General features: G+C 34.8%; 2 protein-coding genes and 1 long non-coding RNA gene across 3 annotated transcripts in view; all 3 read left to right on the top strand.

Moving 5' to 3' along the window:
* The window catches only part of LOC104757167 (non-classical arabinogalactan protein 31), a 63,677-nt gene that overhangs the window by 9,766 nt on the left and 35,990 nt on the right, over positions 1-17,921 (top strand). The window lies entirely within an intron of this gene.
* LOC147923999 (dof zinc finger protein DOF1.4) lies at positions 5,604-7,632 on the top strand. Its single transcript, XM_087496130.1, has 2 exons — positions 5,604-5,889; positions 6,095-7,632. The coding sequence occupies exons 1-2, from the start codon at positions 5,824-5,826 to the stop codon at positions 7,040-7,042; spliced, it is 1,014 nt and encodes a 337-aa protein (XP_087352256.1). The 5' UTR covers positions 5,604-5,823; the 3' UTR covers positions 7,043-7,632.
* LOC147923998 (uncharacterized) lies at positions 11,467-15,318 on the top strand. Its single transcript, XR_015586359.1, has 2 exons — positions 11,467-11,636; positions 15,018-15,318. It is a non-coding gene; the product is annotated as an uncharacterized LOC147923998 (long non-coding RNA).

Raw genomic sequence — 17,921 nt, 5'->3', positions numbered from 1 at the left:
GTTTGTTTGGTTGTGATTGTGTTACCCGCCCAGCCTTTGTCGTTCCTTTCACCCTTGGTCTGCTCACCTTCCTTTGATTCCCATTTGGTTCTTTCCCTTTTTAAGCTTGGGCTCTGTTTTGTTGGGAAGATATGCTAGTCTTCTAAGTTGGCAGTTGTTGGTTCTTCTCATGTTTTGTTGTTCGTTTGTTGTTGATAGCTTCTTGTCTTTTCCTTGTTCTCATTTGAGTTTGAGTGTGCAAGTGGTTAGGCTTCGCTCCTTGTCTCTGCTTTGCAGATCTGGTTAGATCTGATTGCGTTTTGGAAGGCTTCTATCTAGACGGTAAAGGACGCTGCAGTCGTCGTCGTCGTATCCGGAAGCGTGTTCATGTCTTCGCTTGTCGGGTTATGAAGGCTTGGTTCTGGTTCTGAGAGATCAGCTCTCAAAAGGATAGGAAGTGGCTGATGTTATTGTTGGATTGGCCGTGGCATCCTTGATAAATCTCTTCTGCAGGACTTCAGAGAAGAATTCCTCTTGCTGATTAAGACTAGTATGTTTAGTAAGGTTTAAGCCTAGTTGCCTTTGCTTATGGTTTAAGGGTTTGTCCTCTCTCGTTTTAGGTTTCAGTTTTTGGCTTTGTTTTATGTATTTTGTGTTCATGTTTAGACTTCGGGGAATTCTCTTTTTTTCGCCGGCTTAGACTCTGGTGACATTATGTTGTCTGCCGGCTTTGTATCTCACCCTCGTACCAAAACGTTCATTAATAAAATTTGAGATGACAAAAAAAAAATAAAAAACCCAGCTTTTCATTAAAAGATAAAACATACTATTACTACAGTTGGTTATAATTACTTCATTAGAGATTAAGTAGAATCTATCTATCAACTTGTTACTATTTAGATATTGAAGTTGAAAAATAGCCATACTAATATGTTGCTTTTTACAAGTATATCCATTTATGCATTTTGCTTTTTAAAAAGATATTGCGTTGTTTGAATATACATTTTTGGGAACTTTGTGTTTTTTGAAACTACATACAAAAAAAAGTTTCCTCCCTTTTTAAAATTAAAAAAAGAAAGATAATGTTCTCCTATGTTTATTTTATAACCATCTAAAACTATGAACAATAAATGTATAACATCATTCCTTTGTTTGTCCTGTATTCGCAAGTTCTTGGACAGAAACAAAACGAAACATTCTTTTTCTTATTTTTGGTATAATAACTGAATATGCTTACTTTAATATTTTGATTGTGATGCAAAAGAATCGAAATCAACTGCCAATCAAACTATGCGAGAACACTGTCGAAGAAAACAACAAAATAATGAAAAGAAGGAAAAAAAAAAACATTAACCTTCTTTGGCAAAAAGCAAGTATTCCAAGAAAAAGAGCAATCTCGAGAAGACAAAGTAACATTGAAATTCGAGAAAATAGAACGAAATTTAGGGGAATTACAAAATAAATTAATTATCTGACAAAAATCTCCGTTTCAAAATATAAAATGTTTTTGAGAAGTTTGTTGTTTCATAATATAAGATGTTTTCAAATTTCAATACAACTTTTATATTAGTTTAGTATTTTATATTATGCAGTATTGTTTTTGATTGGTTGAACTTGTTAAAAGTAAAGTCTTCTTAATATGCGTGCTTTGCTTAAAACATCCTATATTTTGAAACGGAAGGAGTACTGTAGTAATACACTAAATAAAGACGAGAATTTTTGTTTTTTTTTTTTGCTGTAATTAAAAGAGAATGGAACTTTAGGGAAGAATGAGAAAATCCCTTGGAGTTATACAAAAATTCGTTAGTTTCCCTATGCTAATGCTTTTGCTTTTCTTTTTCCCAATCTGCCTCCCACATGCATCATCGTTAATATATATTGACAGTTTGACACATACGTAGTACGTGCATACACACACCCATATATGCATTAAAAGTATTTGCGTATATCCTCATTTAATTTTGATAAAGCGTATACTCTTTTGAAAATGAGTAATGACTTTTTCTAATAAGTTATTTGGTGAATGGATTTTGTTTTGTGGTTATGTTGTGAGAAATTATTACCAAGAAAGAGAGGACGATGACTAGGAAGAAGAGATATAAATAAAAAAAGAAAGATATGAGGATTTCATGTACATATGTAAAAATCGAGCTAGTCGAGAGAGTGAAAGAGCGAGGGTTTTTTGCGGCTCATGCAAAAACTAGTTGTTGATTGACATAGTATTATTGCAAACAGAAGTTTTTCTGTATGTGTACATTTATTTTCTATAACCATACCAATTGGATGAGATTTTTTTTTCAATCCTCTCATATCAGTACAAGAATATGCAAACCTAGTAGCTATAACCATATCGGAAATAATCGATACGGCTGATCGCAGCACCATTTATGTACAAAAAAATATGTTACATAAACCGAAATTTGAACCATTTAAAAAATAAATATTTGGTTTTACATTGAAAACTATATCAACCAGTGATATACATCCTGAATGTATAATTATTAATGCTGACCTTTCTTTTTAATTCACTTACAACGCTAATCTTTGGCTAAATGATTCTCTGATTCATGGTTATCTCATGATATATCCACTAAAATATTGAAAAATTTGCAATAGTATATATAGTTTAAACGCAAATGTAAACATGTAGCAAGATGTGATATGTTTTAGTTTCGATACATAGTCCTAAGATCTAATTCTCTTATTTTATTAAAAAGTAATGAAAAGCAAAGATAATGTAAGGAAAGAGACGAGGGAGAATAAAGTAAAGATTGGAAATGTGAACCCATTTGGGGTTGGCAGTGAGTGAGATGGAACATCACATGCACTTATGCTCTATTTTGTCCCTTTCCTCTTGGAGCTTTCACTTCTCGATAACCTTCTTCTCATTTGTTTTTCTTGCAACTCTAATCTAACCCCATTTCTTATTTTAATTCTTAAAGATTCTGATTGTTTTGTTTCTATTCATGACTTAGCTAGTAATAATATATGATGTGATAATTTGATCTACCATGCATATACAGTCTCAAATACAATTAGACAATAGTGGCTATTTCGGAATATAAGGCATGACTTTTCCAAGACCGTCGTAGTCACCCAAACGTGATTTGATTTTGTGACGTCAATCAATATGAAGTAACTTTGATCAATACTATAACCACTGATATTTCAAACTACCTAAGATTTATTTCAAATGCACGTTAATTCTCTAATATGGGGTATTATATTGTTCATTGCTATCATTCTTGGGTGTATATATTGATTAAACATTCTCCAACTTGCTAAAAATATTGTAAGAAATCTCTTGAATTATTACTAACATCTTAAAAGGTGCAACTATTATTATTATTGTAGGGGGAGGCGTACGATATAATAATTCAAACCGACGCGTATAAACTATAGTGAGCTTGTATAATAAAATAGATATGTGTATATTATATGTTTTATTGGAATGTATATATGCTAAAATAAAGAGATGGAAGTGGGATTGATAGGGTGATGTGGGTCTAGGGATTCACTCCAATTCCACGATATGCAAAAGAATGTCACTTATCGTGATGAGTGAAGTTCCTCGATCCCTCTGAAAGATTCACCTGTTACATTCTCCTTTATTGTCTCTATCTTTTTCTTACTATTACATTTTCAATATATATTAATTTAATCTAAGTTATTCGATTAGGGGGGATCTAGGTTCAGTTTAAGATACGATTACAGAGATGTCAATATTAACCCGCCTTGTTATAATGTAATACCAGGGCTAGTACTAAAGACAAAAAAGTTTCCGTAGATAATGAAAAAATATTGTTGCAAAAAGATACATTTTTAAGGTTTTCTATGCATTTTTAATAAGTAATTAATGATACATTGTAAACTTCAACAAATTTAACATAATACTATTGGTTCAAGTTATGAAAAATTGTTAATCACAAAAAAATATTACATTTAAAATCAGTTTTTAATATGTGTGAAAATTCTAAAAATTGAATTAATAAGGAACAGAGGGAGTATTTACTTGCTTTGATTCGCACAAGCATTTACAATTAGTATCTATTTTATTTTTCATCATTTTAAAATCAAATAAATGGAGAACAGAACCAAAACATCAACTAGCTAGGTTATGTTTAAAATAATTACTAATATTTCATCAGACTTGTTTTGGTACCCCAAATTGATTAATAGTGATGTTTGGGAAACTAGTTAATTTTCTGATGAGTATCAGTATTTTCGTAGTTCAGTTGATATAAACCCATTGAGATCACTATCTTTTCGAATTCAAGAAACAATGAGTTTTTTTGTGTGTGTGGAAATTAGTTCTTAATTTGTGCTTTTTAAATTAGCGTAGAACAAACAAAGAGGATAGAATTTTATCAAAGTTGTCACTGGATTATTTGAGAAAATGATATTCTTTAGACAGACTAATCATATCTATCTATCGATGATTCATTGAGTTCTTTGGGGCTTATTCATTGAGTTCTTTGGGGATTATTTGAGAAAATGATATTCTTTAGACAGACTAATTATTTTTACGACTTTAGGCCTATTTTCTGCAGCAATACAATGTTAACTTTATTATATTCACGACCAAAAAGTGTGAAAGAGAATTAGCTCAAAACATATTAACATTAGTGATATGACTTTTACAATTACCGTGAGAAAACATAACTTAGAGTCTTCCACTAACTTCGATATATTTGAAAATAATTTATTATCAGATAACACATTTTGAACCTTTTATCATCAAGTTTTTTTCTTTGTTAAGAATAGAAATATTTTATTAGAAATGATAGTGGTTTAGGGTTTTAATTTCGGATTATAGATAAAAGAATATGTTACAAAGATACAAGCTGGAATAAAGAGAAGATGATGAGTGGGTATTCATCACCAATTTATGAAGGTTTCTAAAATTTTTGTGTTGTTTTACTAATTGAGAGTCATATATAGTATATTTGTTCCTATACAATTTCTGAAGTTTAAGGGCAATGCACTCCGGCAACCAGGCCATGACAAGTTGGAGATATACAGTGGAGACCATAAGATACGTAAAGACAACATTATAATTGCGGGTAAAATTAAGGGATATTACTTCTTTATTAACAAAAGGTTTAACAATTTATTTTTGATATATATTTTTCAATTGATTGTGTATTTTATTACACGGTTAAAGTTACATATTTTGTTACTTTATTCTAATAAATTAGATTTAAATACAGATCATCAGATACTTATGAAATTAATTGGATGGCAAAACAATATCTTAATGTCTAAACTAATACAAATCATTTGTGGATCAAAGGTTTAAAACTTTCACGGTTAATTTTATTTTAAAATTTGATAAATCGCTGATACTTTATCTTATGTTTTAAATTAGAAAATAATGAAAACGATTTTACTAAAAGTCGGTCAAGGAAAAATATGTTTTATTTTAGTACAGAAAACTCAATTTGTTAATGTATTTACAGTAAAATGAGCCGGTGTAAGGACCATTTATAGAACAAAGGCCATCTTGAACATCTCTGTAGCAAATCTTATTTAAAAATTAGTAGCAATATGTTAAGTACAACTCGAGAAAACCCTAGTGCAACTCACACATATTATATAGTAAAATCAATAGTGGCACGAATAACAATATTACAAAAATAAAAATAAAAATAAGGAGCTTAATAAACCATCTGTCAAGAATCTTTGTGCTTCTTCAATCTTTGAAAGTTAAAACAGTAATAATAGCTTCAGTAGCCAACAGCTCTTTGTCTGTACACTGCTGGTTTTAAAAGGATTCTCTTTTATAGAAGCGAAGAAAAACCAAAAAACAAAAAAAAATATCAAAAGAGCTTAATCAAGAAAGATATGTTTGGCAATTGCGACCAGAAGAAGAAGATGCCTATCATCAGCTCTCCCAACACCAATCCACTGGTCTCTCTCTCTCTCTCTCTCTCTCTTCTCTCTTACCTTTATAATTTTATCCATCTCTCTAAATAATATGACCCATTAAATTTTTTGTTTCTTAGCTTTTGGATCCGAATAATATCCTCTTGTCCTCTCGTTGTTCTCTTGCCTTTAGTTAAACCACACGATCTAAAAATCTCTTCTCTCTTTCTTTTTCTTCCTCTCTTCTCAGGCGAGTATGCAGAGCAAGAACATGATCGTGGCTTCATCTCATCATCAGCAGCAGCAGCAGCAACAACAACAACAACCGCAGCAGCCGCAACCGCAACTTAAATGCCCTCGTTGCGATTCGTCGAACACAAAGTTCTGTTACTACAATAACTACAGCCTCTCACAGCCGCGTCACTTTTGCAAGGCTTGCAAGAGATACTGGACGCGAGGTGGGACTCTCAGGAACGTTCCCGTAGGTGGTAGCTACCGGAAGAACAAACGAATGAAGCGGCCAGCAACATCAACCGCAACCACTGCCTCCACAGTCTCGACGACGACTTCTTCGTCCCCTAATAACCCTCATCAGATCTCCCATTTCTCTTCCATGAATCATCATCCTTTGTTCTATGGTTTATCAGACCATGTGAGTAGCTGTAATAATCTTCCAATGATTCCAAGCCGTTTCAGTGATTCTTCAAAGACTTCTTCATCAAGTGGTTTAGAGAGTGAGTTTCTCTCATCTGGGTTTAGCAGTCTTAGTGCCCTTGGATTAGGTCTTCCGCATCATATGAGTCATGACAACACCATTAATGGTAGCTTCATCAACAACTCCACAACAAACAAACCTTTTCTTCTATCGGGTCTGTTCGGATCCTCGATGTCTTCTTCTTCCTCTACTCTTCTCCAGCACCCACACAAGCCCATGAACAATGGTAGTGACATGCTGGGACAATCCCATCTCCAAACCCTAGCATCTCTTGAAGATCTGCATGTTGGAGGTAACAATGAAGACATGAACAAAGGAGGAAAGCTTGATCAGATCTCGGGGAACATTAATGGGTTCATGTCATCATCATCTTTGGATCCTTCAAACTACAACAACATGTGGAATAATGCAAGTGTTGTCAATGGAGCATGGCTTGATCCAACAAATAATAACGTTGGATCCTCCCTCACCTCCTTGATATAAACAAAAACTTTGGTTATATGATCATCTATAACTAGCTAGGGTTTACCTTCACCACTTTTTTTTTTTCCTTTTTGGTTTGAGATGAGAGAAGAAGCTTGGATCAGAGAGATCTAATCATGAGAAAAGTTGATTTTTGCACCATAAAGCTCCCTCGGATCCTCTTCATCTCACCATCTCAATCATCTCTTCCTTCGCGTTGTTCAAGAAAAACAAAAGAGGTTCAAGATTGGCTCAAGGTTTACTATGGTCTACTGTTAAATCTACTCGAGGTAAATTATATGTGTATGTACATAATATGGTCCTGACTTTGATCGTTTTTTTTTTCCTTTTCGTTTATGTAATTCTAAGGTCCACCACATGGGTTGGTGTTTCTTTTCATTGGGATTAGGAGGGTATATTTGGCTTAATTTGGGTTTCTCATGGGGTCCGAGAACTCTCAATAGTTTTCAAGTTATATATCTTGTTTTTGTTTCACATTTCTTTTTGTGTGACTTTCATTGGGTATACAAACAGATGGAGGGGTGTGGTTTTGTGTTGTTATAACTTTGGTTATTCATGTATGAGTTATGTTCTTACGGTGCTTTTCGATACATGCATGTCCGTTTACATATTTATTATCACGGTAGATAGAACAACGAAGGAAATGTGGATGACTTGAATTGGCTGAAATGAAAATGTCCTTTAGCTAATGTCAAATGGGAGATTCCCTAAATACGTTAAAGTTATTAGAAGCGACGTCAATGAATAAAATGAATCGAGACATATGTAGAATATTTTTATTTTGTACGTGTATATACTTAGACCGACAAAGCGAACAAACCTGGTTAGATATTTAATATGACATATATTGCTCATAATTATGTCATATTGATGATCTTGTTCTTTAGCATGTTGGCTATAACTCAAGGTTTCACATAAGCGAGCTATATACATGAACGAAAGTTCTGGTCCAGACTTGGAGTGTAGTGTGGTGTCTTTGTAAAGTGGGCACGAGTTCGTTACAAGTTTCTTTATGTCATTTTCTCTGTAATGATTCTTTCCGTGCAAGAGTTGGAGATTTTTTTATTCGTCAAACATTTGAGTCGGTATCCTTTGGACACATCAATTTTGTGCGGATGATTTACGGATTTAATTTCAAATAGCACATATTCTCAAAGTGTCCCGACTCGCAGATCTTCCTATAATTGTTATGGATAGAGCGTAATAAGCAGTTCCACCACGTATGCGTCGAAACTCATCGAGAGCATCAGACGTTCATGCATTTTGATTTTTATCCGATTATGTGTATATATTTTTTGGCTGACCTAGCCTTTGGTTTTACAACATGTTTCAACTGTCTATCTATTTGTTAATTTCTTGTAATCCCTAACTTTTCTCTATTATATACTGTTTTTTCCGATATATGCATGATCAAGAGCCGTTACAACAAGATGTTCTATCTTGAATGACCGGTAAACCAAACTGTTTCGGTATGCATCTGGCTAACAAATTACGATGCAACTCGATCCTTGAACCAACATTTTCTAGTCGCACATGATATAAAGCATATCAGCCGTCATATAAGTTTTAAAGATTAAGCTTGAAATCACATTAACACATACCAAATATAAACCATGCGGGCTTACAAGTACGCATGTACTTATAAATTATAATCTAACTACGCACCTACTGATACATATAGTTATTACAATCCTACAAAAGGGTTTTGCATTTGACTTTTATTTTCATGTGCCCCAATCTCATCTGTCTTGTACATGTATTACATCATACTCTCTCTCTCTGTCTTTAATAAATTGATGTTTTGACCATTTCATATATATTAAAAAAGGTTAAAATTTTATTGATGAATTAATTTTTAATTAATTTTTGGTAAAACGAAAAAATAGAAACCTTAGATAACATGTCATGTGGAGAAAAACATAAAATAAAAGTTCACTTTAATTTTTTTAATATAGAACATCAGTCTTCTAGGAACAAGACAAAATTCTAAAACATCAATCTATTAGAGACAGAGAAAGTATGTACAATCTCCAAAGTCTTGAGTGAAATATATATTTAAATCTAAATACTTGAAACTGTGATTTTCTTTTTTGATAACCATATAATTATAAAACCATGTAATTACAAAAATATTTTTTTTAACACATGTCTATATTCAACCAACTAATCAAAATGTAGTTTGGTTCGGATACCAATTTGAATCCCGATTTTGGTGGTTGGAGTTAGAATGTCATAAAGGTGGATAGAGAAGGCCGCAGTAAGTTCTTCCGACCAAGTGGCAGAGTCTTGAGGTACAAATCCAACGGTTGGGATTCAGCGGCTGATCGCGATTCATCACTCGCAGTTCTCCTAACAGCTATCCATTTTAGTTCACCAATCCATTATTGACTTGTGATTTTTGGACCCTTTTTTTTTACTTGGGTTGATCAAAATCTATGATCATTTTTTCTTTACCGTCTTTTCTTTTTTTTTTGGACATCAAATTTCTATGTTTGCTTTTTTTCAATGAATGGTGATAAATCCCATATAACCTTTAGGGAATAAAGCTTAAAAATACTCCATCTATTTTTAATTTGCAAGTTTAATAGTATAGAGAAATTGTAACACCCGCGAACTAGATAGTATGTTTTGGGGTAAGTGTCGATTGACACCAACAAATTCCGGTTCGACTGGGTTGCTTTAAATTGTCGATTTGGTCTGGTTTGGTTCAAGTGAAATCCTTAACCGACATATTTGAGGGGGAAGTCGACATTGGGAGAAGGAAAAACCTATTTTTGTCGCCTTCTTAGCGTTCCCAGAGAGTGGGAAGGAGAATAAGAGAGTGTTCTTGAGAGTTTTTGGAGTTTCTTGGTTGGTTTTGTGAGATCTGTTGCTATGGAGGGGAGAACTGCTGCTAGGATCGAAGGAGAAACTTCCTAAGGTGTTGGATTCGTCGTTTCTGGGTCAGAACTTTCTGAAAAAGAGGTGAGTGTATGACCATGGTTGATCTAAGCCTGAGAAATCTCCTTTGTTTTGGTTGTTTTATGTTGTTTGTGGGGTTTTACTTGCTTGTTTTGGTTGCTTCATGGTTCCTATAGTTTATTGTGGCTTTGGGTCGAGTTTTGGACTGATTGGAGATGGATAGAAGCGGAGATTTGACTTTCGGCTTTGAGTAGAACGTGTCTGCGGAGTCGGTGTCGATCGACACCAGGTGTGTCTGCGGAGACCGTTGGACAACCATGGGATGCTACAGTGGGAACCGCACCAGGGTGGTCCGGCCGAGGGACGGAAGCTGCAGCTTCCCGACCAATCCTCCCAGGACACGACTCCGCCCACGGCCGAGGTTTCGCTTAGGCTTTGCAACCCTCGCGTCCTGGCGCGTTGTTTTGGCCCGGACAAGGCCAAGTAACAAATACAACTTGTCATTTTCCCCCAAAAACCGATTATATTACTTATAGTAAATTAATACATTGAAAATAAGTTACCAAAACAATATACATAATAGTCGGAATCTTTCATAGGAATACATAGTTGGAAAATATAGGATTTTACAAAAACACTTAAAAATCCTTGTCCGGCACCCTAATGTTTGCTCAAGCTATAGACTCATCCTAGGCTTCCTGCAAGACAAAATATTATCATGAGTAATCTAAGATTATTCAATGAGCTGGATACATTTTTTCCTAGATATGCATTCTACTTTCCCCGCCCGACTATCCCAACAAGCAAGGAAACAAAGCAAGCAACATAGCAGCACAAGCAGAAACATAGCGGAAGCAGAAACAAACAACAAGCAAAGCAATGAAGGTTAGATCAATCAAGATTGGACTCGATAAACCTAGACACTTCAATCCTACGTGACGATCATAGACGACTAGAATAATCAAGATGACTCGACTACTCTAGATATAGTGACCCTCACTACGAAATAAAATTTCCCTGAAGAATTGCCCCGGAAGGGTATCAAAAAGGAAGAAGTTCCGGGAGACGAGAAGAAACCCACTAAAAATAATATTTTATTAAGCAGAGTTAGTGGAGTGGAGGAAAGATAATTAAATGTTCATAGTGGAGGAACCACTAGGGAATTATTTAATTAGTGGAGAGATAGTGGAGAGGAATATTCCCTCCCACTCGGTTTTTGTCACTTGAAGAAGTGGAGGATTATTTTAATCACTCGAGAGTGTGAGTGGAAAAGAATATTCCTAGATGCCATCGAAAGAGTGTGAGTGGAGGAGAATATTCTTGATTCTTTGGAGGAATTAGTGAGTGGAGAGGCATATTCTTTGATGTCATGCAACTTGGATTAATGTCAGTATGACACATCGCCCCCTGAGGTGTCATCACCACACGCCTAAGAAGGAGAAGGCGACACCTCACCTCTTTTGCATGTCTCCGCAACTTCATTCAAGACTCTATAAATAGCCTCATTATATCTCATTTGGAGAAGAGATAAGAGAGGAGTGCCAAGGGCTGGCGAGAGTGGGAGAGAAGAGAAGAGAGCGAAGCTCTGGAGAATTGTTGTGAGGAATTTTCGCCGATCAGTGGTTGCATCTGTGAAGTGAAGATCGAAGCTAGTGGGAGATTCAGCGGATTCTCTTGGGTTCGTCGAAAATCAGTGAGTTTCAGGGAGCATAGATCTGAACTAGATTGGAGTGGCAAATCAATCTAGTGTCAGTTTGGATGTGCATATAGTTGCATTTCTGCTTGATTTTCTTGGGTAAATTTCTTGAGTTTTGCATGCACATTCAGGGAGCATAGATCTGAACTAGATTGGAGTGACGAATCAATCTAGTGTCAGTTTGCATGTGTATATAGTTGCATTTCTGCTTGATTGTCTTGGATGAATTTCTTGAGTTTTGCATGCACTTGAGTTGGTTGCTCAATGTGAAATGTACTCCATGGTAGATCTTATGCATGATTGCGGATCTGCATTGACGATCTATTGCATGTGAGGTTAAGTGGTGGTATTTAGTGTTTTATAAGTTCTTTAAGGCTTATAAACTTGAATACCCACTTTTGGTGAGAACTTGGGGTGTTATAAGTTCTATAAGGCTTATGAACACAAGTACCGATAAGGATATGGAAGGTCTTAGTGTGTGGCGAGTGACAGGGGGGTCCAGCGGCCATAAGCACACTAAGACAGAGATGTATCTGACCTTCGCCCAGTTGGTTACGACATGCAGCAAACAAGGGTGTTGTGTTGCATGTCGAATGCTCGGAGAGACTTGGTTAGCTACCATGGCCGGAGCTCTACACGACGGTGTAGTTTATGTGAAAGTTCGATTGCATGTCTAGGGAGGATGCAATGCGGCAAAAATGGGTGTTTGGCGAGAGGCAGTACATCTGGGCCCTAGTAAACTTGTTTTAAAATATCTCTTTTTATTCAAGTTTGCATGTTGTAGATTGCTTGCATTTTGTTGCTTTTTAGCTTTTGCATGCATTCTTTGCTTGATTGATTGTTGTGTGTGATTGCTTGTTGTGTGTTGCATGATTGATTCCTTGTGATTTGGGGTTGGGATGGGAATCTAATCTTCTGCAGGGACCCCTGAAACTCACTAAGTAATCTTAGATTACTTATGATAGTGTTTGTCCTGCAGGCAACCAGTAGAGGGTGTTAGAGGGCGTGTTGGACGATAGGAGCTCAAAAAGTAGATTTTGTGCCTTTGTGTAAAGAAAAAGTATGTTATATTTTATAAGCAAAATCTGTATAATTTTTTTGGCAATATGCCTGGCCATAAACGCTATAAATATTTTGTTAAGTCTTGTGAAATATTTTATTTAATAAAGTATCGGTTTAATATTCGAATACGAGTAACGGCTCATAGATCATTGTCCGAGACTGTGCAACACTTGGGCATCACAAAGGTATAAACTAAGTGGTGTCTAAAGTGGTGGAAACCTCACCGATGAGCCGGTCTGGGCCATAAAAGGGTTTAGAACCTAGGCTGGGTCGTTGGTGATCGTTTCCTAGTGATGTCTCAGGGCCGTTTTGGGTATTTCCAGCCTTAGGACGGTTCGGGACGTTACACTAGACTCTTTCACCTATGGGTCCTCGATAATCTGTTTTGTTCCATACAACTTCTCATGCTGAAACCACAAAGGTAACCAGCATGAGCCATCACGAAAGCCACATCGTTATGCAGCGGTCGGTCTAGTATCGAGCTAGACGCCAAGTTGTCCCTTAGTGCAAGTATCCATAAGGAGAAATTTGACGAGACATCATTTCTACACTTGGAACAGAAGATCGACCACTCTATTATAGCTAGGACCCATGAAAAATTAATTCAAGAGGCTAGGTAAAATAAGTACTCAAATTCAAAGGGTTAGTACAAACGCTAAGAATTTAGTACTATAAACCACAAGCAATTCAAGCAAGAAATCAACCAAAACAAGCAAGAATTCAATCAACAATCAACAAGCAACAAGAATAAAAATTAAAGCAACTTAGATTGTTCTATATGCATGCAACCATCCTATCCGATTTTTATGCAAGAAAATATTGCAGTTAAAAATCTATCAATTTAATCATGCATGCAAGTCCATGGTCCGGTTTTTAAGCAAGCCAAATTGCTAAAAATGCATCAAGTAAACATAATTTCATCATGTAAACATGAGGTCATATCTCTTCAATTCTCAACATGCATGGTGATCCTAGCATAAATTCTATGTGTTCAACATGAATCTAGCATGAATCCTACCAATTTAATCATGCAACATCTTAAACTGATTCTCATGAATCCTGGTCTAAATGCAGCAAGCAATAAGTATGTACATGAACCCTAGAGTTCATGCAGCACCCCAAGCAAACTACCACAGACTCACAGTGATTCAGCAGAGGATTGATTTGGTTGGAATTCACAACACCGCGGATCAGACAGCGTTCTTTAGCCTCCAGACAGCGTCCCTTCAACGTCCAGAGCTCCGACCTCTTCTTCTTAGAGGAAACGAACACTTAGAGAATTTTTGTGTTTCTTTGAGCAGAGAATGACGAAAAAGAAGGCTGGAAGGCTCATATTTATAGCCGTGCATGCCTCCTTCTTTCCCTTGGAATCGTTGGACAAATGGCGAGAATTTGTTAACACTTGGCGCTGTATGCGCTGCATGGCGCGCATGCGTTTCAATCGCCAGACACTTAGCGCTGCATGTGATGCATGGCGTGCGTGCATTGCACTCACTGCACAAGTGTCGCGCATATTCAACAAGTGGCGAATCTTGTGACAAGTGGTGTTTTTGCTTCAACAAATGGTATCTCTCATTACAAATGGCAAACTTCTTCTCCCAAGTGTCTCATTTCTTTCTCTCTATATAAATATTTGGAATTGACGATTCCAAAGAAGAATCTTTGATTTTTCTCTAAGTCTATTTCTTCTTTAGTCTGTCCGGCGTACGTCCTGCATACGTACCATGTCCATCCTGCGTCCGTACCATGTACGTCCCGCGTCTATTCTGTCTGTACCATCTTTGTTCTGCGTACGTCTCGCATCCTTACCATTACCATCCCGTGTATGTCCCATTCGTACCATATCCGTCCCGCGTCCATAATTTCACGTGGAAATGCAGGTTTCGATCGAAACCTTGGCTCATTTGGTTTTGACTTGGCTATTCTTCTTCTTCTAACTTTTGACCATCGACCATTCTCCGACCTACTGATTCTTTGGACTTCTTTCAATCGTTCCTCTTATTTTTCTCTTCTCCTTCTTTCTGAGTTATTTCCGGGTCTTTTTCTTCAAAATATTATTTTGGGTTTTTACCCTTAGTGAGGGTCACCACAAGGTGGGTATCAGTCAACACCAAGGAGGTGTGTCGATCGACACTGAGAGGCAGTGTCGGTCGACACCCACTTGTCTGACACTTGTTTCTCTAGTTTGTTGTGTTGTTTGTGTTGCTTAACATTGGAATCTCAGTTGCTTGTGTGTATAGCCCAGAAGATGGGAGGATTGTCTCACTAAGTATTTATGATAATACTCATGCATCTTAATTTGTGTTTGTGGTTCAGGTAAAGGCAAAGTGTTATCGTGGAATCAAGACGATGAGGAGGAGAATATTCTAGAGGCTTGATTGATTATGGTCTAGCTATTGTTAGGTTGCTAGAGTGGAGTCGATAGAACATTGTTGGATGTTGGAATTGATTATTGACTTTGTTGGTTTATTGGTTTGTTCATTATTGGATTCTTTATTGGTTTAATGGTATTGCTTGGTTATCCGTTGTTGTTGATTAATGCTAGGTTGTTAGTGGACATGAAAACAATAGAGATTATGATATATTTAAAAAAAAATGGAAAGGGTTGTTTCAGAAATCGCCTACTTATTACAACGGAAGCACATTTGCTAATATTTATATTTATAAGATTTAAATAATAAATTCTTACTATTTCAATAAATACCACAACTTAAAGTTATAATTTGTAACATTATAAATGTATATACGTTATTTTCTTACAAATCGGTGCACATCTTAACAAATCTCTAAATAAATCATTTCCTTATACATAATCATCTAAACAACTCTCTTACTCTCTTATTTTTTCAAACAAATTTAACAAGGTAAACAATAGATTAAATAATTATATTTTTGGTGTAAAGTATGTATAACTGTAAAATCATTTACACTTCTAATGTAAAACATTTTAATAAGAAGATCATAACAAGTAAAGAGAGCCACATTCTCCTATCTATATATAACTTCAGTGAAAATCATGATTGTTGGGTTATCAACCATGAATAATCCTAACATTCATGAATTTCAATGTCAAAATAGAGTTGGCCAGCAGTGATTTGTTGTCAACCATTCATGAATTTAAAGGTTATTAACCATGTACAAATAAAGTTGGGCAGCGGTGGTTTGTTTTCCGTCCTATTTTTCAATTTTTAGGTTGGATCAAACCACTGACGGATTTGTCCACCTTGACCGCTACCACCATTCATACCCTTAATGTTCTTAAATGGATTGTTATAATTTTTAGTTGTATAAAGATAGACACTAATACTCGTTATCCGTATTCGTCCCATCTCGAAAAAAGGTATTCGTAATCTTAGGTTCGGATAAAGAGTATTATAATTCTATTACCTGCGGGTAAAAATCGAGTATCGAGTATTTATTTTTCTAATACTCATCCCATTATCCAATCCGTTATTGGATTCATTACTTGACCTTGTAAATATCCGCTTTTTAATGTTTATATAAGTCGAATATCCATTCTACATTATTGTAGTACATTTTATTTTTTTGAAACGATAATTAAGTTTTGAGTTTACCAAGGTCAAATTAATACATCCCATATATATTAATAGAGAAGCATTCTTGAAAAAATGCTGATGTGTCGTCGCCAGAGAGCACGAAGCACATTTTACCAAATAAACCTCATTAATTATACTAATTATATCTATGCCACTATAGATTTAAATCAAAATTTATTACATAAGTTAAAACTATTTGTAGCCATTTATTTTGAAACTATATTACTATTCTTTAAAAAACAACAAATTATTTTTTAAAATTGATAATTATTCATATTTTATTAAAATAAAGTCCATACAAATTTCTCCACCACGTTAAAATTCTTTTCTACATTTAAATATTTCACGGGTGAAATGTATTTTTACACAAAATAGTCACAATTTGAATAATAATAAAAAATTAGTTGACATATTTTGTTTTATACAAACGAATCTTAGATCTCAAATAATAATTTTACTCATAATAATTTTATTTGAATTGATTTATCCTCACTATGTGCGGGTTGTTTACCTAGTGTAATCATTATGAATGTAAATATATATTTAGAAAACAGTATAAATATTATATAATGTTCTGAGTTTTTCTTTTATGAAATCAGAAGCTAAAGTTGTTTTTAACATCATGAGCTAAAATTATTTCTATTTTTAAATAAATACTACAATATAGTTTTAGAATAATCAATAAAAAATCAAAACCCTACTAATACATAATGAGTTTGCAAACATAAAATATTGTTAGGAATTTTTTGGCCAAGCTGTATACTATTATTATTCACTTCATACTTCAAAATGTTTATAATGACCGTGCTAATTTTTTTTAACACATGGTGTTAAATTTATTTTAAAATATACAGTAGTAAGGAGTTTTTGAAAACTGAAAATTTAAACCGATTCAAACTAAAGCAATCTACAATTGTGTCATAAGGAGCTACTTTAGCTATCCTGAATAATAGTTTGGATATAGTTTTAAAACCCAGTTAAAACACCCACAAAAGAATAATACAATTTCAAATAAATAAAAATCATGTCCACAATTAAAATACATTCTCTTTAAATTACAAAACCAATTATAAGTGCAAAACCTTTGATTATATTACAAAGTGAAGTCCTGCGAAAACTTATTCATCGCTCTTATCTTCCTTTTCATTTAGATACAATTTCCTGTAATATAAAATCCAAATCACTCTCATAATGCTTTTCACCTTTCGAAATTACTCTATACCTGTAAGCTTGAACTCAATGTCATGTTTTCTACTGGTAGTAAACTCTTAAGAGTTTGACGGCTTAAACGTTGGCAGATATTAACTGTACATTGTGGCTAGCTTTAACCAAGTTTGATTACGCCATTCTCTCTCTTAATCGTTGCAGTCTGTGTAATTATAATTGTTGCGAGTATTTATGGTCACACATGTTGCATGGAGAATAGAAAGAAGGCTTTGTTAGAGCAGAAGGCCTTTCTGATTCCAGCTGGAGTACCTGATACTAACAGTTATACACATTATTATACATAAGTTTTAACATCAATCCAACACTATTTTTTTTTACCTTGTGGGGTTGAGATTTTCTGAAATGCATGCTCTCTTTGTGCAACTGTTCAGGTGTCTAACAAAAGACAAAACTAAAAAATTTGTTTTAGAACATAATTTTTAGTCATGGTTACTCA

Source organism: Camelina sativa, chromosome 17, assembly GCF_030686135.1.
Source record: "Camelina sativa cultivar CO46 ecotype springtype chromosome 17, ASM3068613v1".
Taxonomy (NCBI): Eukaryota; Viridiplantae; Streptophyta; class Magnoliopsida; order Brassicales; family Brassicaceae; genus Camelina; species Camelina sativa.
The sequence above is the reverse complement of the archived record's forward strand: the minus strand, read 5'-3'. Positions and strand labels throughout refer to the sequence as shown.

Coding starts and splice junctions, on each gene's coding strand:
- LOC147923999 (XM_087496130.1), top strand. CDS start 5,824: ATGTTTGGCAATTGCGACCAGAAGAAGAAGATGCCTATCATCAGCTCT. Junction 5,890..6,094: donor CTCCCAACACCAATCCACTG/GTCTCTCTCTCT, acceptor CTCTCTTCTCAG/GCGAGTATGCAGAGCAAGAA.